Source organism: Lepidothrix coronata, unplaced genomic scaffold (assembly GCF_001604755.1).
Source record: "Lepidothrix coronata isolate B3197 unplaced genomic scaffold, Lepidothrix_coronata-1.0 Scaffold114, whole genome shotgun sequence".
In the NCBI taxonomy this organism is placed as follows: domain Eukaryota; kingdom Metazoa; phylum Chordata; class Aves; order Passeriformes; family Pipridae; genus Lepidothrix; species Lepidothrix coronata.
The window spans coordinates 711,620-738,239 of record NW_016690294.1 but is presented as its reverse complement, the minus strand read 5'-3'; the positions used below and the strand labels follow the sequence as shown (position 1 = coordinate 738,239).

The 26,620-nt window shown below is 41.5% G+C and overlaps 2 protein-coding genes across 20 annotated transcripts in view; one reads left to right on the top strand and one right to left on the bottom strand.

Annotated features, from left to right (window-relative positions):
* Positions 1–38: 38 nt before the first annotated feature.
* DNAJB4 (DnaJ heat shock protein family (Hsp40) member B4) lies at positions 39–23,421 on the bottom strand. Of its 7 annotated transcripts, XM_017824929.1 has the most exons (6): positions 23,297–23,421; positions 22,288–22,400; positions 14,513–14,669; positions 8,463–8,749; positions 5,618–6,192; positions 39–4,040 (listed from the first exon to the last, which is right to left on the bottom strand). In XM_017824929.1, exons 4-6 carry the CDS (start codon positions 8,671–8,673, stop codon positions 3,807–3,809), a joined length of 1,020 nt encoding a protein of 339 aa, XP_017680418.1. In that variant the 5' UTR covers positions 8,674–8,749; positions 14,513–14,669; positions 22,288–22,400; positions 23,297–23,421; the 3' UTR covers positions 39–3,806. The 7 variants fall into 7 exon arrangements, with proteins under 7 accessions (XP_017680418.1, XP_017680417.1, XP_017680420.1 ...); XM_017824928.1 differs by lacking the exon at positions 14,513–14,669; XM_017824931.1 differs by lacking the exons at positions 14,513–14,669; positions 23,297–23,421 and adding an exon at positions 22,944–23,051.
* Positions 23,422–23,642: 221 nt separating this feature from the next.
* Positions 23,643–26,620, top strand: part of FUBP1 (far upstream element binding protein 1) — a 33,306-nt gene continuing 30,328 nt past the window's right edge. For 11 of the 13 annotated variants that reach the window (XR_001876371.1, XR_001876370.1, XR_001876368.1 and 8 more), the window contains exons 1-2: positions 23,673–23,889; positions 24,826–24,916. Coding sequence is in view for 5 of the 13 variants with exons in the window: in XM_017824872.1 (XP_017680361.1) it covers positions 23,776–23,889; positions 24,826–24,916 (205 nt within the window). In the remaining 8 variants the exon portion in view is untranslated. Of the gene's footprint in view, positions 23,890–24,825; positions 24,917–26,620 lie in introns of all 13 variants that reach the window. The other 2 variants (XM_017824876.1, XM_017824877.1) reach the window with 1 other exon arrangement.

The following is a 26,620-nucleotide window of genomic DNA, read 5'->3' as shown; positions in this document are numbered from 1 at the left end:
GCAGCCTCCAGGAGACCAAAAATCCTCCTCATCCCAACTTCATGAATGACCATTTTATTTCCATGTATTTCAGTAGTTACAAATATAGTAGGTGACTGAGTACTTGCTTCCTTCTCCCAAGTAGCCTTTATTAAATAATCAAGTGGGTTTTAAAACATAGCTTTTAAGCACATTTTTGATTAGAAAAATATTATTTTTTGTGAATCCTGGATTAGATATTAATGCTTCCTCTCATATTTTGAAGTAGTTCTACATGCTGTTTTCTGAAACATATACTTTGTTAACTCTCCATAAGAAAAGAAATACAAGCATTTATTTCATACCAGTCCTACAAGTTTTATATTTTGAGCTTGAAAACAGTTGGAAAAGTTTAGTTTGCTATACATATATATATATATAATCTATATACACCTCTAAATACACAAGATACTGCAATTCTTCAATTTAACACTACTCCTCTTGCCTGAAGATAATTACAAAAAATAGTCCTAGTTGCTGTAACTGTTTTTTTTTTTTTTTTACAAGTTGGACTATCATTTCAAGATCCTGGATTACAAAATGTTCGATTCTATTAGCTTTTAAACTGACAAACAGGTATTTTAGATGATACGCTTTTGAAGTCGTGTAGCTTGTAGCATTTACCATCATAACAAAATATAAGAGAATGTTAAAAACCAACTTTACATTTTTTACTTAAAAACCACATAAGAAATGCAATACGGAACATACTGAAATGGAAATTTTTTGAACAAACAATACATAGTGTTAACAATATGCAGAAGCACTAAGCAGCAATTTTTTTTTTCTTTGTGATACTGCTCCAGCAATTGTTTCCTTCCTGTAGGATTTAGAACTACAACTAACTGATATGACATGGAGAGATCTGCAGTCAAAAAATTGATTTGAACAATATCTCCCAGAAATTCTATTCCTTTGAGTAACAGAAATGGGATTCTCCTTGTGCTCAATAAGCAGTTATCGTAAATTAAATCCCAACTTCCATATGATCTACTTTCCTGCAGAGAATCACATATGTAACACTGCTATTTCTTAAGCTACTTAAGAGAGCAGGTAACTTCTAAATTTCCACAGGCAAAAGGCTGACAGCAAATCTTAGATATTTTCTTATGAAAAAAACAACAACAACAAAAAAACAACCCCCTTTGAAAGTATTGTTAAAGCGCTGTATTATGGTTTTAAACTCAAGTAATAAAGCATGCCCACAAGGCATTTCTTTCACCAATACCATGCCACAATCAAGGGAACCAGCCCTATTACTGTATTATAAAACTAGACTATTACAGAGGGCTCTCCATCTCTCTATGCATCTTTTAAACTATAAAGACAACTAACTCATTTTGTATTCAAAAAAGACTCAGTTCAAGCATATGAAAGTTTATGGGCAACCCCTATCCCACTTTGTGTTTTAAGCAAACTCTCCTTAGGACCTGGGCTCTTCCTTCTTCTTCAAGGGAGTAAAATTTGGCCTCTGAAAATAATGAATGCTTGAGATCAGTGTGATCTTTGAACACCTGCCCAAGCCAAGTGCTTTTAGAGGGTCCTTTGGGCAGCTTTCCACTCCAGCACAGACCTGCTCCCCAGGCCCTTGTCACGAGTACCCCCCAGCTTTGGGCCAAGCCTCCTTTGCAGAACATGGCTCAGAGCACTGTCTAGTGAAAAGTGCCAAGTCCAAGGTCACAGAATGATTCAGGAAGCAAGAAACCTCTTGGCATGACGTAGTCCAACACCCCAGCTCGTGCATGGTCAGCAGGAGCAGCTGCCCAGGACCATGTCTGCTCAGGTTATGAGCATCTCCAGGGATGGCAACTCCTCAACCTCTCTGGGCAACCCATTCCAGTGTCTGACCATCCTCTCGGTAGAAAGGTGCTTCCTTGTGTTCAGATGGAATCCCTTGTGTATTAACTGGTGTCCCTTTAGTCCTGTCACTGAGAGCTACTGAGAAGAGCCTGGCTCCTCCATCTTCATTCCCTCACATCAGGTACCAAGATCTCCTCCAGGCTGAAGAGCTCCAGCTATCTCAGCCTCTCATACATGGTTCTGTGCTAGAGCCACTCCACTAAATTTGTATCTTCCAAGGACTGGGGAGTCCAGTACTCGAGCTGTATCCTCCTCAGGGCTGACAGAGATCACCTCCCTCCGTCTGCTAGCAAAGCTCTGGCCTTTGTTGCCACAAGGCTGCACTGCTGGCTCACAGTCAGTCTGCTGAGTTCGCTGGTCAGCTGCTCCTCAGGGAGCAAGACTTTGCACTCCCCTTTGCTGAACTTTGTGAGAATCCTCTGTCCAGTTCTCCAGCCTGTTGAGGTCCCTTTGAAAGGCAGTACATCAGCCACTCCTCCCACGTTTTATATGATTTGGAAACTCCATCCCATCATTCAGGTCATTAATGATGCTGAACAGTACTGGCCCCAGTACTGAGCCATAGGGTACACCAGGATTGACTTGCCTCCATCTGGACTTTGTGCCATGGATTACAAGCCCCTGTGCCCACTCGTTTGGCCAGCTTTTAAATCCACCTCACTTTCCACTTCATCTAACCTGTACTTTATGAGTCTGCCTCCAGATGTAAAAGGCAAACAACGTGGACTGTTCTCCTGGCACCCCCAAAGCTCACTGGAAATGGCAATGAGATTGGTCAAGCAAGATTTCCCGACTGTACATTGATGCTGAATATTCCTGATCACCTTCTGAAAATGCATTCCAGGGGGATTTTTTTCCATCACTTTACCATGGCTTGAGGTGAAGCTGACTAACTTCCTTCTTGTTCCTCTTGAGAAGTGGTATTTTCTCTTTTCCAGTCTATTGGAACATCTCTCAATCTCCATGACCAAAGATAAGTAAGAGTGGCCTTGCAGTGGCATTAGCCAGCTCCCTCAACGCTTGGGGGCAACCTGTCAGACTCACAGGCTTCCAGTTCAAGTGCACCCTAACCTGGTCCTCCACTGCCAAGCTTCCAGACTTCCCCTCTGGTCTCAGGGACCTGGAATTCCTCACTGCTTGTTTTACTGGTAGAGACTGATGCAAAGAAGGCACAGAGTAACTCAGCCTTCTCCGTGTTACTTGTCACCAGCTCCCCTGCCCCATCTGACAGCAGGCCCACTTGTTACTTGTGGAATCCCTTCTTGCTGTGCTGCCTGAAGGCTGAGGAACTGTCCCACAGCAAATGGCTCCTCAAGCCATCTGCCCTTTGCTAGACTCACAATGCAGTCCTGACAGTCCTGGGGCAATAAAGAGAAGGCTTTCATTGCACTGGGGGAGGTTCAGGAGTCCAACCTGATTTTTCCAGCCTATGCTTTGTGCAGTGGAAGGCAACATACTAAAATGATCTCTTTCATGTTTTGCTCTTTTAAATGTTTATATATTTGTGTATTTCTACTACTATCTCCAACTTTCATATAAATGTGTAATGTTACAGATAGGGTAAGAATATAAGAAAGAAAGTACTTGGAGGCTCAAGTACTGTATGAGAAATATGCACTGGCTTTGTAAAAAATTACTGCATTTTATATTAAGCAAAATAATGAATAAATTTTGTTGATTAGGAAGATTAAAACAAAATGAGTGGTTTTCCCTGTAAATTTTACTGCAGAATTCACCTGTATGACTTGTACTTGAATCCTTTTCTTCTCATGCAGCATTACAGTATTCCCCCCCCACCCATCCCACAAAACAAAAAGAAACAAAGATTCCACTAGTTGTTACAGATTGCACTTTTAAAGCACAGACTTGCCAGTCTTCTGCATTTCCAGTGTCCTATTTTAATCTGTTGACATACACAGTCTTCCATCTTATGAAACTGGAAGATTTCGCCTAAGTACTTCTTTTGATGCTGGAGAAATGTTATCTGGGAAAATTACTTCAAACTCTATAATTAAGTCTCCACGTTGGTCAGGATTTTTGGGAAGTGGCAAACCATATCCTATAATTCTTCTTCTCATCCCAGGCTTTACCACTTCGTTTACTGTCATGGGTATGGTTCTTCCTTCTATGGTTGGCACGTTGAAAGAGCTGCCACACAACGCCTAAAAAAGATCATAACAGGAGAAAAACAAATTGGTCAGAACTTCTTTTGTACCTACAAGTGAATTTAGATTATTTAGAAGTGACTAAAATCCTAAACAGTGTTTCTAGTGTGCACTACTGAGATGTCAAAATTCAGTGTTCCTTTTTTAAAAAGAGAAGGTTTCAATCACTGAATTTACAAATCTCACACAATGGCCACTGGAGGGTAATTGAGCTTTTATGTCCTTCAAAGATTTCATCAAATAATAAGGGAGCTGAGCAGAGTGGAAATCCTCACTCATACTTCTCTAGAGATGTCAGTCTTCTAAGTTGCCATTGGAAATTCAGAACCTCATTTCATTTTTTGTGTGTTTACATTGCACAGGGGTTTATTCTAATACACTACCAACCTGTATCAAATTGCAGAAAGACATCTGAGTGTCTATAAGCAATAGCATATCCAATTTCTGAGCTGTGTTCAGTGAATATTTGTGATACTCAAACAAAAACTAACAATTATTTTGGTGAACCAAAATTAAAACATTAAACCTCCTGCTTAATCCAACAGTTTGTTTTCAGTACTAGGATCTCTGATAATAAGATTTTGATTCCTCCAGCTTCACTTGATTCAGCACACTTAGTCTACACTGATAATGTCCAATTTACATAACAATGTAATGAGTCTAAATAGGTTTTTATCTATAAAGAAACTGTATTACCCACATTAACATTAAATAGTCTGTTCTCCCTCCCTCATACTACTTCAAGTGCTTCACCCTAGTTCACACTTATTTTAGTTCAGAATCCTTTAAGAAGGGAGCCTAATGTACACAAAGAGCTTATAATGCAAGCAAGAGTTTACTTCTTAACCTGATACCAATTAAGAAGAAAAAATACATTTCACGCAGCCACATTATCTTTTAAATGATGATTATGTTGAGGCCCCAGACTCTAAAGAACTCTGAAGTTGCCTTTCTGACTTTTCCTTCAGAAAGCCAGTATGTTTTGACTTGGAATGGAATTTTAAAAAGCTATACCATTTTTGTTGTTATATATAGCTCCTCTTACACCTGTTCACAATTATTTATCTTCATGAAATCAATCTCTGTGTAGTTTGAAATGAATGATGACATAAAAGGGGAGACTTTGAATTTGCTGGAAATGAAAATACTTAAGGCATTTCTGCTTTATCCTACAGAAATAGCAATCATATCCCAGCAGCAAGGAGCATATTATATAGGATTTGTTAATGTGTCTGTCACTTCTGCCTAACACATCATTAGCTAGAAAGGTAATGTCTGAAGATTTAAGACATATCACCTGTAACTCTTACCCTTCCACCTTTGTACACTTCCACCTCTACAGTAAACAGCTTGGAAATAATACCCCATTTTTATCAACACAGCTATTGCTTCCACTCTAAATAACTGTGCTCTTCAGCCACACACTGACAAAAGCAAAACTCTAATTAAAAAAAAAAAAAAAAGACACCCAAACCCCAAATCCTAAAACTTCACAGCTGCCATGCAGCTTTTAGCCATTGTACCATTTGTTAACAACTTCAAACATTTAGAGCTCTTCCAAAAGAGAAACTCACCTCCCTTAAATTGATCTTAACAGGATAGATAATATTTGATCCATCTCTCTTGAAATGAGAGTGAGGTTTATCTTTAATGATAAAAACAATATCAGCTGGAATTGTGTTGGGGGTTTCATCGCCTTCTTTCGGAAAAGTGATTTTGGTGCCTTCTTTCCACCCTCTTTTGATCTCGATGGTAAGAATTTTGTCCTCTGTTCGGACACTTCTGCCATCTGGGTTAAGCCTTTTCCGTGAAATCCTCATTCTTTTCGTGCAGCCGTGGTAGATCTCTTCCAACGACACTTTGAGTTCATGGATCACAGGGGGATCTTGTTTACGACGTAACTGGCTGCCAACTGTATTCCTTTCCCTTGGAAAACCATTCATGCTGAAGGTAGTGAAGGATCCAAAGGGATCACCATCCACCTCCATGTCTTCAGTGTCTCTGCCACCAGGCATCCTCCTTCCAAAGAAGATCTCAAAAGGATTTGTGCCCCCAAAGAAAGCTGCAAATGTGGCGTGTGGGTCGCCGTGGAAGGAGTACCGGAAGGTACCGCCCTGTCCATCAGATCCTCCAGCTCCTCCTTTCAGACCTAAAGGAGACAAATAAGCAAAGTTAAAACCAAAATGAGTATTAGTATAAGCTTTCCTACTGTAGAGTGTAATGACAGCAGAACTGAAGAGTCAAAAAGATATTCACAGTAGAGTCAGAAGTCTCCTTTCAATGAGGACTCACCATGAGAATATGAAGTACCAACCGGTAATTCAATAGCTTGAACAGCAGCAAAGTTTCTGAAGCTCTAGAAGGACTTCAGAAGAGCAGATATTCTGACACTGCCAATTTTATTTCATACGATTCAAACTAGTTATTTTAACGAATTAGCAGAGGACAGGTCTGCTTGACTTGATCTCTTCCTGTTCTGCAAAGTCTGTAGGGAATTGCAACTTTCCACAAGATCACTTCTGGGGAAAATTATGCACTCTCACATATGCAACATTTAGCACAGTCTCTATAGCTCAGCATTAATTCAGTATTAGTTTTATCTTTGTTTTCCTGCAATGCATTTTCAGTAACAAAGCAGCTACAAATAAAAACATCTTAGAATTTACTAAGATCCACTTGGGTACAAAAATCTTATGTACACTATCACTGTCTCCGTGCAAAAAAATCACAAGGTTCTCAATAGCTTTGTTGTATCTATTCCATCTTCCACAAGGAGAGATCTACATCTTGTTCCTTCCTGCTAAGACTTCCTGTACAATTCTCTCTGAACAGTCCCTTGTACTTCCTGTGCTCCCATTCCAAACCCAGCTAAAAATCAATTTTCTTCAATGCTTCTTTCCCAACAGGCAATCAAGTATTTTATTTCCTTGCAGTAGTGCTCTTCTGCTCTGACCATTTCAGGATACTTTCTCAAACATTTAAGATAAAAAGACTGAAAGTCTTCTTACAAGACTTTTATTTCTAAACTTATAATGTTGGGTTTTTTTGTTTGGTTGGTGGATTGTTTTTTTTTTAATCTTAGACCAACTCAGAACTACAGCTGCTCTCCTACCTCCACAGCCACAAAAATGGGAAGGCTAACATTAATGAAGCAGGATTCCCTAAACCTTAAATTTGAAGGAGGAAAGTTTGTGGGGTTTTTTTGTCTCAGTGTTCCAGACCTTTTATGCATAAGTTAAATATCAGGTACCAAGAGTATCCAAGTAAGACATCAGAATGCCTTCCCCATCTCAACACCAGATCATATCAGAAGTCCTTAGCACCATGTAGTAAATCCTTCTGTCACAGCACTGTTAATGTCAAACAAGTAGATCAGGGATTCAATCTGTGACAGCAGAAGGACACCTCCTGGAATAGCTGGCCAAAAGTTCTTGAAGGTACATCAAGTTCTTGGCTCTATAAACACAGTCTTTCCTCCTTCCCACAAAACCCAACCCTCTGCCTTTCCCTTACAACTACTAATTACACTCTCAGATACAAATGAAGAGCTCAGAGAGCAACTGAGGCATGAGGAGATATCTCCAGATACACCACTCTACAAATTCACACTTTGCACCTTTCTTCAAAGTGCCCTCCTTTATAATGGTAACAAATTACTTCAGTGTCCTCCTGTATAACAGTAAAACACATGGCCCTGAGTGAACAGCAACAAGTAGACAGTTGTCACAACGGAAGCCATTATTCCATATGGAATTTCTGATACCATACATTTATGGCAAGGGATGTTAATGACTTCCTCTGTTGCTCAATCATAAGACTGAAAGTCATGTTGGTCAAAAATAAAAAAAAAGCCATCCTCTCCAGATAACCATTTTAGGATAAATATGACATTTCTGAGGCCTCATTCTCTTGGCATGTTATCACTGTTTACAATTAAAGCTAAAAAATTGTTCTGGTATTTTGTGACATCAGCCAAATTCTTTCCTCTCCAGGCACAAAGCCAAGGACAACTACAGACTGGACACCTGGGCTTCTGCTCAGAAGGACTGCCTTGCCTGGATCAAGCAGACTGCCCTCAGGCAAAAATATAAAAAAAAAGAATATATCTCTTTTGAATTGCATCTCAAAAGTGCTCTGGCAAGGTAAAAGATCCAGAAAGCTATTTATGAGCGATACAAACTTTTTCTGTTCAGTAACTTTTTGCCCGTCGAGTACTTGAGACTTATAAAATAAAAAAAAATAAAAATAAGAAAGTAAAACTGTATCAGCATTAAAACCCAGCAATGCATTTTACATTTAAAAAAACTGACGAGCCAAATACACTGCCTAAAAATCAACACATACTGTGTTTTCCCCTACATTTTGCTTCATTCCACATAATGAAATTAACTGATCAAAGTAATACAGAGACATACATACCTTCCTCCCCAAACTGATCATAAATGTCTCTCTTTTTGGGATCACTCAGCACTTCATAAGCTTCTGCAACCTCTTTGAATTTTTCTTCTGCGTGGGGAGACTTGTTCTTATCCGGATGCCATTTCAGCGCTTGTTTCCTGTAAGCCTTTTTGATATCCTCGTCAGAAGCCCCTTTTTCAATTCCCAGGATAGAATAATAATCTTTCCCCATCCTGAGTGTCGGAGGAGTTCAGATTTTCCTCGCTATAAAAGAAAGCAGCGTCCAGTGTCTCAGCAAGGTGGAGATGCTGGAGGAGGAAAAACACAAATCAAACCCGGAATCCAAACAAACGGCACCGCCGTAAATCAGCAAACTCTCCGATCCATCTAGAAACGCTGGGCAGCTTCTCCCGTACCTCCTTCCCTCCCCCGCTGCTCATTTATAAATGATGACACCCGGCAGGCACAGCCCTCTCCTCAGAGTCCTCCCATGCCCACGACGTGTCTCGGCTCTTTCTAGAACCACAAATAATCGCGGACGTCACTTCCCCGCTGGCCCAGCTCCAGCTCCAGCTCCTGCGCGCGCACCCCCAGCGCTCCCTGCTATTTTCTCCCTCCCCAAACCTCCAAAGTGTAAAGGTTAAATCAGAGTGACACGACAGGGCCTTTCACCAACAGCGTCCAGCCCCAAACACTGAGCGGCCCCCAGAGAGAGAGAGAACTGCAGCGGCCCAGAGGAAGTAATTATAGCGTTTTACTTCACAGTTTCTATAGAGACAGCTGTACAGAACCGCCTTCCAAATATATCAACGGGCATTTGTGCCCTTGCCAGCAAAGCCTAGCAAGTATTTTACACCCAAATCAACTACAAACTTCATTTCTTTAACAATAAAACCAAGCCGCCCCCCCCAGCTGACTGCAGTCACGGACTACTGGGCAGAAAGAATGAACTGGAGCAAAAAAATACCACTTTGTTTAACACAACTCGAACCACTAAATTAAAACAGACCAAAACTGTAACTCCCATCACAGCCTTCTTCGACAGAAGAGGAAACATCGAGATTATTAGACAAGTACAGCAATACCCCAAGCAAATACCTTCCCTCTGATGAGATGTTAGTAACAGAAAAACATTTGGTTCTTATACATTTGTTTTACAACATCCAGTGCAAATTTTACTACTCAAGTATTTCTCATGCTCTGTAGGGAAAATGCTATGAAGTTTTAGCCTGCAAGATTTCTTTTGTATCTCTGCTAAAAGCTATAGGTCAAGAAACTATCCCCGCTTATCAGTAGGGGAATAAACTTCAAGACTGATTAATACAGCTTGAAAAATTACTCCTCCCTGGAACAAAGTATTAAAACACACCAGCTTTGGTCATATCTAGAAGTTACCCATATGAAGACATTTCTAGGTTCAATTATGAAGTTATTACTATGAAGACAACTAAACTCAACTGCCTTCCTTCCAGCAATAAAACCCATTAATCCTCTGACTCAGGGAGCATTATATGTGAAGTTGTTTTCTAGGACCTGCTCTAACTTAAAAGAGGCTGATCAGAAGAGACAGAAACTGTCTCCTTAACCAGAGATTTCTAGAAAAAGATCTGTATCTTTTCTTTCTCTTTTTAAACTTGTGTCATTCCCCCTAATCCTCACATCGTATCTATTGTTTCCCAATTTCTGTAACAGAATTTACTAGATTCCCTCCAGTGTATCCAGGATTTGCTTAATTATTTATTGAGGGCTTTTTACACTCCCCTTTGGAATAGGGGTAGAAAAGATCAAGACTGAATAAAGCCAAGATTTCACCACAGTATTTGAGAAAGAACTTTTGCATATATGTAGATATTATTTCAAATGTAACAGAAGTCAAAGGGTATTGCAAGTAGGAATCAGCTCCCCTTGCCACCAAATCTCTCAGGACTTACTTGCATTTTTGGCACACTGGGAGCCACAAGGTTACAGAATCAATTATCTTTACAGCTGAAGGAGGAAGCTGTTGATGAGTTCCACATGGAATAAAGCTCTAAATCACCCTTCTCATCTTTATTTTGAAAGTACTACTTTAGTTAATTTACAGTTAGTATTTCAGATAAAGACTGCAAACCCCACATCCTACATTCAAAATTTTCTCCACTGGGGAGTTCTGAAAGCAACAGGTCAACAGCTGGAATTACAACAAGCAGATTCCATGTGAAGCACAGTACAACTCCCTCAGCAGCTACTGCACTTGTATGTTTTACTGGACAGTTTTAACCTTTTGACAATATTACATTAAACACGTCTCCTTTTAAGTATCAAAAGAATATTCAAGCAGTGCAATAAGCAGGGTTTACTGACCCATCCTCTCCCCCTCTTTTGTAAAACGTATTATTTAATTTCACAGGCTACATTAAAAGCCACAATAATGAGGATTTCTCCTCAAATCAAAAGTTTCTTACCTTAATTTTCAATCCTTACAGAACAAAGTCTGTACCAAAGTCACACAGGGACTGTTTGCTGACAATCACAGTGACTAAGTGTTCAGGCATCCTTTCTCTCCCTATAGAGAGGGACATGCTATTCTGGCCCAAGTGCTGAGTTATACCCTAATTATGTAAGATATTCCCTAAAAACTAAATTACTTAAGATTCTGAGTGGGATGTACAGCAATGACTACATTACTTCTACTTCCTGCCCTGCACGAGATCTTCATTGTCAGAATGAATTTACAGCCTGGAATCTCATATCTTCTAAGAGTCAATGGGTAACTGAAACATCTCCTTCCAGAAAGCATATTCCTTCTTTTTCTCCATATTGAGACCTTCCTTTTATCCTACAAGCAGAGATCTTTTGGAAATACATGTAGGCTGCAGTTCCTCTCACATGCTTATTGAGTTCTTTAAACAATTTGTAACAAAGAGATACGACTCTCTTAGAAGTAGAGAAAACTTTTTTTTAATGTTCATTATTGTCAAAAGACTAGTGTGCACAAGATGGACATCTAGTTATCATGTTAATTACAGTTTGGGTACATCTGATCATACCAGCACTTCTTCAGACAGTGAAATCTATCTGCTAAGTGTGGTAAGTTTTTACATCTTCCAAATCTTCTCTCTGTAGAGCAGTTTCAAGGAAAGATAATAAATCACATATTTTCAGAACTCCAAATATCTGATATTTGCAATTCTTTACTGTTCATTTTGTTATTTTATCCCATATTCCTCCTCAGAATTATTATCAAAAGAAAAGGAAAAGCCTTCATGTACTGGCACTGCAGTCCCTCCAAATAAGCTCAAGTAAACAGGAAACAAAACAGCCTTAATAAAGTACAAGTAAATATTTAGTTTTACTGCTACAGTCCTGTCTTCCCTGTTACCATATACACCTAGGAAAAACTCTTCTAGACTGAGAAAAGATTTTGCTTCCAACATGCTGGAATACTTTTTGTTTAAATGCCTGAATAAGCGTCCCCCCAAAACCCAGACAAGGTCATTACCTACTGTGCAACATATGAACTCCTTTATAGGATTATTTTGTTCTTTACAAGTTTCTGCATTTCTACCTTGTGTCTTCCTCTTTTGTAGCAGAACCTGGAAACCCCACAGGGCATTTTGTCAGTAAGGCCACTTCCAGAGCCCTTGCATTTCAGTCACCCCTGCCTGCAGAGGTTGGCACCTCGTGCCACGTCCCTGAGGGCCCTGCAGTGTGTGCAGCCCTGCTGGTGCCCAGTTCTGACTGGCACACTGGATGTGTGCTCCCCTTCGCTGTGGACTTTCACCTTTAACGGGAAGGAGGGGTGGTGCTGGGATGTGGTTTGGGCAGCATTACCAGCACCCAGCCCTGCCCTGTGCCCTGGAACTTACTCGAGCCTTCCAGAAGCAAGTCACTGGACTACCAACCTATCAATCAGTGAGCCCATAACCTAAGACTTGATTAAGCTTGCTCCTGAATGAGTGCTAAGTACCTTTTTGGACACACAAATCCAGTTGGCTGTGAAACCACCTCAAAAACAATTATGTTTAGAGATAAAAAACCTTCACCATCCAAAAGCTTTCTTCCTAATTCTACTACATGTCTGACTGATATATCAGTTATGACTCAACCATCTGTATCATCAGTTCTTTGTTTATACAGCCTTCAAATACAACAGTTACATTCCATTTCAGCATACACAGAAAAATGTTATCATCAGCACTCCAGTATCAAGTGGTATCTATGCAGCTTTTACTTATAGTCAGTTCTGGAAAACCATTTTCTGCGAAACTGGGCAGCCTCAGGCGTGCCTTCCTGTTCTTAGAAACTACTTTAGGGTAATGTCATGGTACTCTTGTTATGCAACGAGAAAGTTAACAGTCCAGTGTTCAATACTTCCTTTAAATTAAGCCATTTCTTCTGCATTCCTCACCTATTAAACCTCAGAAACAAAACTGAGAAGGACAGGACTAAATCACAGAACAAGTTAAAGAGCAAACAAAACCACAAAGGCAAATTCCAGACAGATCACAACTATAAATACACATGTGCACGTAAATGTCAAGGCAGAGCAGCCAAATCCCTCCCCAGGAAAAGCTTTCACAATTAAATAATATTTGCAAACCCACATTAATGAATGGAATAAATTTATATTTGTCTACAACGGTTTGAAGAAAGCACACCCATACACAATCATAAAGTTTCCTGTAAGATCATCCATTATTTTCCCAGGGAAGAAAAAAGAGAAAAAAAACATTTTGACAATGACTCTTCTCCCCACCATCTTTAACTGTGAGGTATGTTTATATTTTTATACACTTTATACTACGACCTTGAATGGAAACCCCATTCATGAATTCATTAGTTTCACTACAGAACTATTCAGCAGCTGGTATCACATTCAGAAATAAATTTTGGAGTTTACAACAGAAGCAACAATTATTTGATTTATTTTTATATAGCTGACAGAAAACTCCAAGTGAAACCTGCAGAGCATAACAGTGCTTTCTAATCAATGGTCCTGAAAGAAAAGCTTCATTTAGTCACACACTTCATATGCCAGTTACTATCAAATTTATCAAATTCTTCCTCAGTTGTCTGTGGGATATGCTGCTAATTGTGATGGAAGTAAAAAGTTGACTTTTACATAAGGATTCTGGGGCTGATTTTACCTCTAAATAAATAATCAAAGAAAGTGAAATGCCACATAAAAACGTACAATTAAATAATTATATTTAAGTTACATCAGCCCTATATTTTCTATTTTTTATTGGCAGTATCTGTCTCAAAACAATGTTTATAGTATTACTGGAACATGCATGAAATTCTGCTCATGCCAACAGGCCAAAGGACGTTTTTAAGGTCTTAGGTGGAAAAGCTTACTTTAAATATGCATTCCAGAGTCTACACGAATTTACAGCTCAAGTTCAAGTGTTAAATCTCAAAAAGGCATACTGCTATCACCCAGAGATATACTGTTACCACTTTTGTACCTTCAAAATGAAATTTTAAGCCTGTGATTCACATAGCCTTCTATTTTATTTGGAAAAGTCTACATGACAAGACAGCAGGTGCTGTCAGCAAATAATTTATGAAGTTAGTTTTATTTTTTCTTATTGCTTTTTGTAACAATACCCCAATAGTTAGAAATGCTGTGCACAACTGACAATGTCCACCATACTTACACTTTAAAACTTACTATAGTTTGTGACTATTAAGTTAAAAGGTTGGGTTCTTCAGAAAATTATTATTCCCACCACATTTACATATCGTCATCATCATGGCTAGGCTTTGTGAACGAATATTTAGGAAGGTTCTATCCACATTTGTTACAAACATTTACATAATGACCTGTGCAGAAATACATAAACTAACAGAAAAAGAAGAAAGAAAAACTAATCAAGTAGATTTCATATCTACATGGGTACAATTATCTTAAACGTGACAGGACACTGCTAACACATGCACACTGAACCCTCATCACAGCATAGCAAACTTAAATGTCATTAACACAAAGAAATTGTTTTGTCATACCTGATTCCTGTCTACTAAGTCCCAATCTCTACTACAGCTGAAGGACAAACACACACGTGGAAGAACCTTCCCCATTTTACCTTTGCAGCACCAGGAGGGACCGAACAGCCTCCTGCAAGTCAGCAACGATCTCAGGGCTCAGCCACGAGGGACTGCACTGATGAAAAGGCAACCAACTCCCTCTTGGGAACGCCAGCAACTACTTCACATCAACTCACTGTCAAGTACCACACAGCACTAGAAACACAAAAGGAAACATCCCAAGTGTGGCCACACAAAGCGACACAGAAAGTATTTTCATCTACAGATTAAGGCTTCCCTCTTCTGAAAGAATACAGATTCCACAAGTGCTTTTCAACTCCTTTACTTAGATTTTTGGTGGCCATTTGAGTTCCCACCCACATAGCTTCTGTAAAAGGATTCTTATTCAAGTTGATTGGTCAAGCAGGAGCAATGCCAATCATGCAGAACATTTCACAGGTTCCCTCCCATTATTAACTACACCTATTTACCACCCTGCTACAAACTCCAAGCAGTTAAGTGTTGCCATGCATAATTCTGCAAACATCTATATGGAAAAGCAGACTGTGTTGGTGAGGAGAAATATCTTCTCGGTTCATAAGGAAGCTGAAGCCCTGTTTCCTCCAAGAAAATGTTCAATTTTGACAAGTTCTACACAACTTACTAATAAGTTTCCAGTCTGGGGCAAAGAGAGGAGAAAAAAAAAAAAACACAGCAGCCAAAGTTTCCCCTTTAAGTTAAAGATATAAAAAGCCTGGATTTTTGCTTTTGGCTCTGATGGCCATCACTCAGGAATTTCTCCAAGCCTCAGGGAATTCCTGAAACAGCCCATTTGCAAATGAAGAGTTAGACTTAATCACACATTTATCACACTGTACTAGTCAGGTTTCTGACTCCCATGCCACCAACCTTCCCATGCTGGTTATATAACAAGATATTTAATATGATGAACAGCTTAACACTTTGTATATATTCAGTTTCTCTCCAAGATTAGTTGCTTTTTATGAGACTGTATTAAGTTTTATAGCCTTTCTGGTAATTGTTTTAAGAAAACATACTGCTGCAATACAAGTCTTTCAGATGCTCAAATGCCAACACACTCAGACTCTGAATATGTTATCAAAACCCATCACACAGGATTAATATATTAATCATACATATGCTTTATATATAGTCACAGGCTTCCACGTTATACTATTTTCTCAGCATTAATAGTATATCACATATAATATCTTAAAAAAATGTTCAGAGGACTATACAAGACAATCAAAGATACATAAATGTTTCCACATGAAAAACAACTGGGGAGGCTTGAATTCTTCAGTCTCTAAAAAAAACACAGAAGTCACAGAGGTCTGCAAGGTCTACAAATGATAGAGAAAGGGGAGGCTGAACCATTCATGGTCTACACCCATTTAAGCCAGAACCACTAAGTGTAACCAGCAGAAGCCAGTTTAAACAATAAAATAGAGAATTTCTACAAGTGATAGAATTCTCTGCCAAAGGACACTGGAAACTCAATAATGGTGTCAGTGGGACACTGAAAAAATACCACAGAACAGATGCACTGCAAGTTTCTCGACAGAGAAGCCAAAGCAGGCATGTCAGATTATAAAATACATATTAAAAAAAAATGTGTAGACCCCTACCCTTATTTGTCTGCCTGCAGATCATTTTATTACACAAACCTTGAAAAATAAGCCATGAGAAGTGTATCTGTATTGTTTCCCACCTCAGTGATGAGGGGTGTTTACAATAAACACGCTTCTACAAACACATATTTAGTAACACCTGTAAAGATGTTTCCATTATTCCTGTTTTCAGTAAAAGTGAGGCTTAATTCAAGATTCCCAGTCAATGGATTCAGTCCCACAAAAGGGGTAAAAATCTCTCTAAAAATGCAGGGGTAGAATGGCCATTTCACAGAGTACCTCCTCCTGCAGGCCAGCATTCTCCAGCCCACAGGCCAGGGCCAGCTGGCACAATCCAAAGTAACATTTGCTCGGGGCCAGCTGAGACTGGACACAAGGCCAGGCAGCTCAGACCCTGGGAACTGCCACTGGCTCCCTCCCAGTTCTTCCACCAAATGAATCCTGGGGCAGGAGAACTTCTGTGACCTCACAGTAGTGCTATGTACTGATTAACAGCAAAAGGACAATGGAAAAATAGCACTAGTTTCCACAACAATCCTTGCCGAGTTTCCTTCAAGAAACTCCAACAAAAGAAGGTGTTTTAAGGGCATTTAAAATGCGTTTATTTCTATACCCTCTCACGAAGTTAGTTCTTCCTTATCCAGGAAACATTAGGGCTGGCAGAATGTTTCATTTAATAACTATTCCAATGGAAGCAGCATAATACTTCATTTATAGCAAAGTAATTCTAAGAGGTTTCTTCCACCAAATAATATAATTAACAACCTGTTGTCTCAGCAAAGCAGCACCTGTAGAATAAAGATAGTCCTCACAGGTTAGCTCCTGGAAAAAAAATCTCTGTGAAGCTGGCACTGGCATGACTCAGATAGGACCTGATCTGAACCTGAAGTTTGTCTGTCCAATGCTTCTCAGCCTATCATCAAGATTTTGGATTTGTTCTATTTAAAAAAAAAACAACCACAGTGCCAGTTTGGAACATTCATCAGTGGAACATAAGACATTATAGAAATATTTTCCTTGTGATGAATAGGCTACAGGTTTACACTAAAGGCTGACGGGTTCATCGAGAGTTTTATCAGTACTTCAGTCATGTTCCATAATTAAGGAACCAACAGAAGTCATGTTTTCTTGCAAAAGCGTTAGGTTTCTTTCTGACATAATTAAAAATGCAAAACCATTAGATTTCTTTCTGACATAATTAAAAACCTACCAGTAAACATAACAGCTGGGAGAAACAACTAAATAACCATGATACTAATTCATACAGGTCACATGTAAGAGGGGAAAGGGTGAAGATACATGGAAGATATGCTTGCACAGTCCCTATCCTAACTCTACTTGTGGAGTTTTTTTTTTTCCTGTAATAATGACAGAAATTAATAGTTTCCAGTAGAAAATAAGCTATTTTTTTCAGCCTCGATGAAGAGAAGAACTGCAAACCCCATAAATCCACTTGGAAAAGCAACTCAGCCACATTGCACTGGCTTTAATTGCCATTACACTCCAACAGGACGAAGGTTATTAATGCATTCCCAAATAAGGAACTGCACACATTTTTGCTGTGCCCATGTGATCATTCTGTTCTTACATAAGCAAAAGGAGATGGTCACACTGGATGCTTTTTCCAGAGTGTGCTCGTCAAAATCCCACCCAGCTGCTCTGATTCATGCAGCCAGTTTTACAAGCACGGCTGAAAACACAGGCCCTCAACTGTTGTACAAAGAGAGCAATTTGAACAGGAGATGTCAGAACAACTGTTCAACCTGAAAGGAGAGCATGTCAATAAGAGTGTACTGCAGTTCACCTACAGAAGGCAGAAATACAGGCAGCCCTAGTTGTAGTAACCACAATCTGCTGTAATAGAAGTCAAAACAGTTGCTCATTAGTCTTTCAGATGTTCCAACCACATCCCATAGCTAAATTACATTTCACAGTTGTTTCCCCCCCCCTTTGTCAGTTCTGAGAAAAGAAGATGGAAGGGGAGAGTTTAATAGATCTATTTTGAAATTAATATCTTAAATTGCTTTATTGCTCTAGATTAAGTGGTGTACACCTAGCTAAGAGCTGAACAATGTACAACATGGAAAGATGAACAATTCAGCAGAAAAATATCCAGATGTTCTGCAAATTTCAGCATCTATTCTACCAAGAGACTATAAAAAAGCATAGTTCCATGAAAATTTTCCCTCTTGTAAGTTCAAACTTTGCATGGTAGCAAGTCCTAGAAAGACACATCACTGTAGAAAGTCATGTACTTTCTTTTTACCTTTTGCCTGCTCTTTCTAGAAAAAAAAAAATCGGTACAAAACCCAGTGAAAAATTAGAGGACAGTTGCAATTAAGTCATAGAAATGAAAAATTTTAATCCAATCATTACACAGAATCAGTCCACTCACAGGACACAGTCCTAACACACGACAACCTGTTAAAGGGAAGTAAAAGACCTCCTTTCCCTATTCTCTGCAGAAAACACCAATCCATAGTCAACAGATTTTCAGGTATGTTTTTCTGTTTAAGCTAAGCTTACACAATCCCCTGTTTTCTTGCCCTTCACATCAAGTCGAATTATTAACATGGACTGATTTTTTTTACAGTGATATTTGAGATTAAGCCGGCAACATTCATCCCTTTCTAAGCCTATGTAGCATTGCTAATCACTGCAAACATTTATTTTTCCCAAAACATGCACGTGACCCTTACAATAAAGTTTAAGAAGATTTTCAGTTTAGATAAACTTGTCATAATCACGGTTTTATGGACTGAAGGGATTAGTAATTTAGAGCTTCTAAATCATCTCTTCCATTTTTCCTTCCTCAGTCTCAGAAAAGATTTACGTTTCTACTTTTTTTTTAATTTGCCTTCTGATAGATGCACAGTGTGGTTAAAAATAAGATTTTCTGACTCACAAATTAACAAATAACAGTTGTGAGCTTAATTAAACAGCATCAGAATACTATGAGGGATCAGGTCTATACAATAGGGAAGTGCCCCAATCTCTTCAAAGTAATCAAGCTTTTCCCACTTCAAGACGACAATTTTGAACATTAATTCTGCCTTAATTTAAAAAAGTATTTACATGCTTATTAATAGGACTTGAATGCACATTCTTCAGTGCTCTGCTGAAAGAGGGATATTTAAAGACACTTCCACCCTCTACAGCTACGTCTGCATTATTCATTTGTTCTCCCTTTCAAACTCCCTCAATCCCCAACTCTGCCTTTCTTAACCCCCATTCATTTGCCGCTCCCACGCCCAGCTCATTCGAAACAAGGCCCTTCACACTTCTCCCCTCTCTGGGAGGAGTTTTGCAGATGTTAACAGCAAACAAATTCTCGGAGCTCTCCAAGCTTCCCTTCCCATGACATCCACACAGAAACATCCAGCCCCCTCAAACAAGTCAGAGCTGAGCACTGATGACACTTATCACGCTGACTAATATTATCCAGCTGCCTTTCACACCACATTCCCTCTATATGCTGATCCACACTGTCTCACTGCAGTTGTATTTAGGGAAAAAGTGAGTGTTCTCTGATTTATCCTCCTGTATTTGACACACCCAAAGCAACTGTGGCCTAATGCAGTTTGATAGCCTTCTGTGACCTAGTCAAAATTTAAACTCAAATACAGAGGAAATAAGATTCGCGAGAGTAAAACGTGAAAGGAAAAAGCTCTAAGGAATCTACAATATTTACACAGTTTCTCTTCAAAGATTTAAGAAATTAAACCTTTTTGCTAAAAAAAACCAGCATGACTAAATGTAAACCTAAAACACCAAAGATTTGAAGGTTGGCTGGTTGTTTTTTTTTTCCAAACTCAGCATATAAAAGTTATCCAAACTGTGGATCTGAAATTTGCAATTACTACCTCAGTGCACCTGCAGTAAATATGAAAGCTCCTGACAGATCAACAGTTGTTTGGGTACAGCCCACATGTTAAATCTCCTCTTTGCAGCTACTTAAGGGAGTTTTCTACTGGTAATATTGCAGATTCTGGATACCCTTGACCTGTGCAGGAGCAGCAGCTGACAGGATCTGAACCTATTGATCTGTACCTCCCACAGGGATGAAATCATCAGGACCCAACTGCAGATTTCCCCACAGCAGCGATGACTTGCAGAAAGCACAGCAGGCAGAGGTACAGCCCTGCCAGTGGTGACTCTCCTCTGATCCTTACAGACCAGGATCCACTTCTCCAAAACCCTCTGCATAAGCAAAGCCACCTCAGTGCCTCAATGCATCGAGTTCTGTTCAATTGTTGGGTTGTTTGGGGCTTCCCCCCCCAATAGTTCACTTCTAGTGTGATCTGTGGTGACAAGACCAAAAGGTAACACAGTCTTGAAAGAAATGGTTCCTGGTACAGTTAATGAGACCTCTGGCAGGGTCATAAACAGGCTTTGCTTATGCAGAGGATTTTGGTCAGTTCCACACTTTCACATCGATGTTTTTGCGATATCTGAATTAGCTAATTTAGAAATATCCTAAGGACTTTTTGCTAGAAATAAGGATTCTTCCATACACACAATATTTGATAATACTTTTCTCGAGAACCCTCCGTTACTTAAGTCTGTGGCAACCCACACAACACCTAAAAAGTTTTCTGACTTGTCAGATTTTTCATTTAAGCTACCTGTTTCTCAATAAATGCATCTACCAGAACGTTGTAGTCTGATGATTATCCAAAAAAACAACCATGGTCTGGAAACCATAAGAGATGTCATAATCCAGTAAATTCAGTTAACAAAGTCATCTTCCTCCAATCTCCAAAAGAAACACTGAAAGACCTTTTAAAACTCCACATTCTGTTACTTCTTATATTGCCTTCTAATTATTAGAATTCTGAAAGGTGATAGATTTTTCTACTGTACATCCTTTTTTAATAAGAATGAGTTGGTGTATGGAGTGAAGCTTATTTTAAATATCAAAATCAAAGTTCTCATGCTCCAGTAGTCCAGTGCAAACTACTTAGAAATCTAGGACATTTAATTTCTTAGAAGGTAGATTGGAGAAAGCAGGCAATGAGCAACTTCTGCAAGTGAGAAAACAGAATATCCTGGTGTGTGCTGCTGGAACAAGTCAGCCAAGCACTTGAATATTGCAGTTAGCACTGTTAAGGGTTTAGACCCTCACCCCACTCCATTAAGAGATTAAAGAATTAATCCCATAAGGATATTTTCCCCAACAGAAGTATCATTTAATAAAGGGAAATGGAGACAAGAGTGCTTAAGAGAAGTGGTTTTCTAGCAGATAGCTTCTAAGTGCCATCACGGGAAATACAGAGAGAAGTAAACTCTGTAACTGCTAATGAAGGTCATCAGATCAACTTAGGAACAGGGAAAAGAAAGGCAAAGTATTTACATAGAGTACAACATCCTACGACGCGTTATACACCTTCTTTTCTTCAGTTTGCTAAATTTCATGCTCTGACTCTCTGTAAAGCCTAAGAAATACAGTGGTTTCAAGGACTGAGAAGATTGAGGAATCATACTAAATACCACCCCGAGCTTTCAAACGAAGCATCACCTCAAGCAGAAGTAAAAAGCTGACAAAAAAAAAATCAAAATTAACATTCCCTCATCATCGGTTCTTATGAATGCAACTAGACCACTTATGGTACAAGAGTACCCCTTAAAAATCATTAGTGTCACACAGCTACTGGCTTGTCTCACCTCGCAAAGAATCACTGGCAGGTTTTGTAACAACAAAAAGCAGAGCACATGGATGCTCCACGTGGTTTAGCAGTCAGCGAAGAGCCACAAAAGTCATAGCCAGTGGCCACTAGTGGCTTCAATGCATCATCAACTGCTGCAGCTCCACTTATTTATTTGCATAGCGCGGCCGGCACACACAGTCACACCCTCAATAACACAGAGACCGAAAAATAACTCAAGGTCAAACTGTTGCTTGGAAAGAGCAGGTAAGAGTCAGGCATAAAAATTAAATTCCCGTTTTCCAAACCTGATTTTGCTTTCCTTCCTCCCCCCCCCGCCCCACCTCCAGCTAACACAGCTGCGTTAATGGAAAGTATATGCTAATTCTTATGAACGGGCCTTTTCAGCAAAAATATCACAAGCAGCAAGGTTCACCTGGCTTTAATTATGCACTAAAATCACGTAGGAACTTTTACTTCGTGGAACATATTACTCTTAAGACCCTTTTGAGCTATAATACTTCAAAACTGAGTTACCTGAACTGGATAATCTGACCTCAGCAGCCCAGTGACTAAAGGTCATTAAAGTGATCCCATTTATTATCGCATAAGGCAGCACGGAACTAACACGGAGGATGGAACAAGGCTGGCTGAAAGAGAAGACAGCGAGATGCATTTTCTTACGCGAATTCAAGAGCCGCTCCCTCCCTGCCCGCAGCCCAACACCAGGCAAAGTTCAAGAAAACAATTTTTAAGTACTGACAACAAAGAAAACACACTCATTTAGGCTGGAAGAGGCCTGACATGCTTCAGTTTAAAAGCACGTACACTTAAAAAAGATAAAAATATTATATTTATATAAGCTAAGAGCCCACGAAGAAGCAACAGTTCGATGAATATTATTTTAAAACCGTAAAGCACCTCCTCAGAAGGGCACAGAAACAGCCGCACAGCAGCTCCCCTCCAGTATTATTTGGCCTCTACTTCTACGATTGCTAAATAGATATTCTGCGACCTTATCTAACTGTGAAGCCTTTGCGAGACCGTCACCCCTGTTCAGCAGGACGGTCCATGCCCAGCGGGTCACAGGACCTAAACACGGCCCAGATTAAAGCATTACTGCCCCCAGTTTTTCACTGCAGCCTATGCTGGCGGAGCCGAGAGGGAAATCCCCCTAATTACAAGGAGCGTACAACAGCAGCGAGTTCGCAAACAGGAGGCAGGGCACAGCCCGTCCGTGTGGCCGAGCTGTGGAACGGCTCCACATCCGTTCGGAGCGAGCGCGGCCGCGCCCGCGGGGCCCCGGCGGGGCGGGACGGGCCGGGCAGGGAGCCGGCCCTGCCCTGCGGCCCAACGGCCCCGCAGCCCGAGCCCCTCCCGCCAGGGCGGCTCCCCCGGAGCGCCGCTCGCGTCGTTCCCCGCAGCCGCCCCGCGCCCCAGGGCGGGCACCCGGTGACAGCCCCGCCCGGGGCACCGCCGCGCTCCGGCGGGGGGGAGGCTCCACCGCCGGACCCCGCGCGCGCCCCGCGGCCCGTCCCGCACTCACCGAGCGCCGCCGCCGCCTCTCGCCCCGGTCCGTGCGCGCTCCCGGCAGCCCCCGCGCACCCCGCTCTCAGGCGCGCCCCCGCGGCCACGAACCAAACCACGCGAGATCCGCGCGCAGCTCTGCGCTCTTCACCACTCCCCGGTCCCCGCTCCCCCCCACCCTCGGCCCACGTGACCTCCGCGGCCCTATCAGCGGCGCCTCCCGGCGCTCGCGCAGCTGCTGGAACCCTCGCGATTCCCCCCCCCATAGGCCCTGCGGGCTGGCCCTGGAGGCCCCGCGGCCGCGGGTGGGCGGGGCCGGGCGAAGCGCCGCGCGGCTCCTCCGCCGTTCTGCGGCGCAGATCTCGCGCGAGCTCTCGCGAGGCGCGGGTGCTCCCCCCGCGCGCGGCGCCGCGCAGGAATGTGAAAGGCGCGCGCCCGCCGCCATTTTCTCTCTTTCTTGGCAGGCGGCGGCAGCGGCCGGAGCGGCACCGGGCGGCCATGGCGGACTATTCCACGGTGCCCCCTCCTGCCGCGGGCGCGCCCGGGGGAGGCGGCGGCGGGGCCGGCGGAGTGAACGATGCCTTTAAAGACGCGCTGCAGAGGGCTAGACAGGTGCGCGTTGAGTAACGTGGCCGAATCAATGGGGTTCGCGGGGCCTGGAGGCCGTGGCGCCGGAGCCGCGAGGGGACGAGGGGGGGGGCTGCGGCCTCGCCGCGCTGGGCTGCGGGGATGCCTGAGGAAGGGCCTGCGGGGACGCCTGAGGAGGGTCCTGGGAGGGGGAAGGCTTTGTCCCGGCCCCGCGCCCTGAGGGGTGTGAGCGGCCCCGCTCCACCGCGGGCAGCGCCGGGGGGAGCCGGACGTGAGGGAGCGAGCGGGCCGAGGGGCCCTGCCCCGGGCGGCGGGGAGCCCAAATCTCGGCGGGCGAGTAGCGGCGCGTTATCGGGGCTGGAGGGAGGGAGGGAAGGAGGGAGGGAGGGCGGCGGCCCCGCGGCCCCCTCGGAGCGGCCGGGCAGCGCCGCGGCCTGTGGGGCGAGGGCGGCCCTGGCGGCGGCGCTTTATCCCGCGGCTCCGTTTGTAGGCTGGGTACCGCGGGCGGTGTTTTCATCGCTTCTCGGGCGAAATTTTCGCCCCGTCTGTTAATGAGCGGTCGCGGTTTTGGCAGTAGTTGTAAAGTCGGTGTGGTCGGACTGCTGAGCGTTGAAATTGTTTCGCCGGTGAGGCCCTCGGTGAGACGCAGCGGTGTTCCTCCGGCAACACGAAAAGAAAATCCCGTTTTAGCAAAAAGTTTCTGGTGTTCAAAGGCAAACTGGGTCGATTTTGTTTTCCAACGGATGAGAAAAATATAGAAAGCCCTGCTGTTGAAGGATTGAGCACAAGCCTTCCTTAAAACATTAATAAAATTTTTTGAGTGGAACTGGTTTTGGCAACGGTCTTTTCTTTACGTTATTTTCGCTGTGTGAATTTCTCAAACTTCTTAGGAAGTCTGGAATAAATATGAGCTAGTAAAATTACGTTTTTCTTGGCTCACAACGTCTGCCTTTTGTTTAGATTGCAGCGAAAATTGGAGGAGATGCTGGCACATCAATGAACTCGAACGACTACGGTTATGGAGGACAGAAAAGACCTCTGGAGGATGGAGGTACGAACTCGTTACTGCTGCATACGTTGTTGTTGTTGAGTCCGGCCACTGTGCCAGAAACATTGCAGGTGGTGGTTTTGTTGGTGGATTCGATTTTTTTTTTTCCATAGCACAGCATTAAAACATTTTGTTCCCCTTGTAGATCGTGACATGCTCTTTCGTTTTCAGTTTAATGGGAAAATTTGTTTCAAACTGTTGTGCTCTAAACTGAAGTGAACGTAAGCCTGTTTTAAATGTGGTTTAAATGCTGCAAATGAAAAAATGTGTGTTGGGGGGGGCAACAAAATTCTTGGTAGAGAGAAATGCCTGCACAGGTATGTCAGTGAAGTCTTTTCTTGTGTGGGGCTGGTTACAGCTTGGAAGTTAGAGTAGGAAGTGCTCACCCTTTACACAAGATTGTTTCATATACTTTGTTACAGTAGTTTCATATACTTTATTAGTGCACAATTTCAAATAAAAGTATTACTGCATTTCATTGTAAAAGCATAGGACTTTAAAAAAGACAGGAAGGTAAATTTTCTGCCTTGTAGATACTTTTGTTAGTCTAATATTTCAGCCTACAGCATGTGTGAACCCTGATAAGATCATACTTAAATCTTCTGACTTGTTGCAGCTTTTTGGATTTGCCTTACACTGCAGTAGAGTTTTCTCCTGAAATGTGTGTGTGTGTCATCTTCTGTCTCTTATGGAGCAGCCACTTTGAACTTAACAGGGTTTGATATGTTTACTATCCAGACAAAATCCTGGCTAAATTATGGAAAGAAGCCTCTGAGCTTGTTGAAATGTTCTCGTAGGTCTTACAAAAGAGCAATGCCTTTTTTTTTCCTTAAAGAGGATTGAAACTCAGACTACAGAATGTAACTAAGGCTTTATATCAGGAGTTCTTATGTCCTGCAGTAAAGTTATTTTTTTTTTAATATTGAAGGTGAGGTTTTTAATATACAAAAATGAGCTAATGATGCTTCAGATGATATATGTAATGTATTCTTTTTATTTTATGTGTAGATGGCTCTTGGACAAGTCCGAGCAGTACAACACACTGGGAGGGAATGCCCTCTCCTTTTAAAGGCAGGAATTTTTATTTATTACCTGTGTTTAGTATGTAAACATGACATAAACTAGTGGATCTTTCTGGATTGACACAAATATTTCTTGGAATATGTGTCTGAGTTTTTGCTGCACATAAATTATGGTGGTTCATGTAGCCTTTATTTTGGGGTGGGAAGGAAGCATCTGAAGTCTGTCTTTTTAGATACAGGTTAATGATGCCTTTTATTTCTCTACTGTACAGAAAGGATTTGGACAGTAGCGATGTAGTTGCTTGAATCTGCTTTTTTTGGAAGTTTTATGCTATGAAATGCTTGATATTTAGATAGGAATTTCATATTGACATTCAGATTGAGATTGCATTGCCATGTGATACTGTTGTATTTTCGGATATTTGATCTAGGCTTGTGGTCATTGTCAGAAAATTTTTTTTCTTTTAAGTCATTGTTGATTTTTGTATGGATTTGATTTTTTTTTTCTTTTTTTACTATAGAAGCATCATTAGCTTGAGCAACCAACAGAGCTCAACTTTGTTCCTTGTCTTAGTTGAGTTTCAGTGACTGGGTATCTGAGCAATCTACATACAGCGAGTCCTGAAAGCTGCCTTTTGTTAAACTACTGAATAGATACATGGAGAAACCTAACATCTTTTCAGCT

What these genes read in the sequence shown, in the direction of transcription:
- DNAJB4 (XM_017824929.1), bottom strand. Translation starts at nt 8,673, where the DNA reads ATGGGGAAAGATTATTATTCTATCCTGGGAATTGAAAAAGGGGCTTCT. An exon ending in TGATCAGTTTGGGGAGGAAG is followed by an intron (nt 6,193 to 8,462) that starts GTATGTATGTCT and finishes TGTCTCCTTTAG; the next exon opens with GTCTGAAAGGAGGAGCTGGA. An exon ending in TTAAGATCAATTTAAGGGAG is followed by an intron (nt 4,041 to 5,617) that starts GTGAGTTTCTCT and finishes GATCTTTTTTAG; the next exon opens with GCGTTGTGTGGCAGCTCTTT.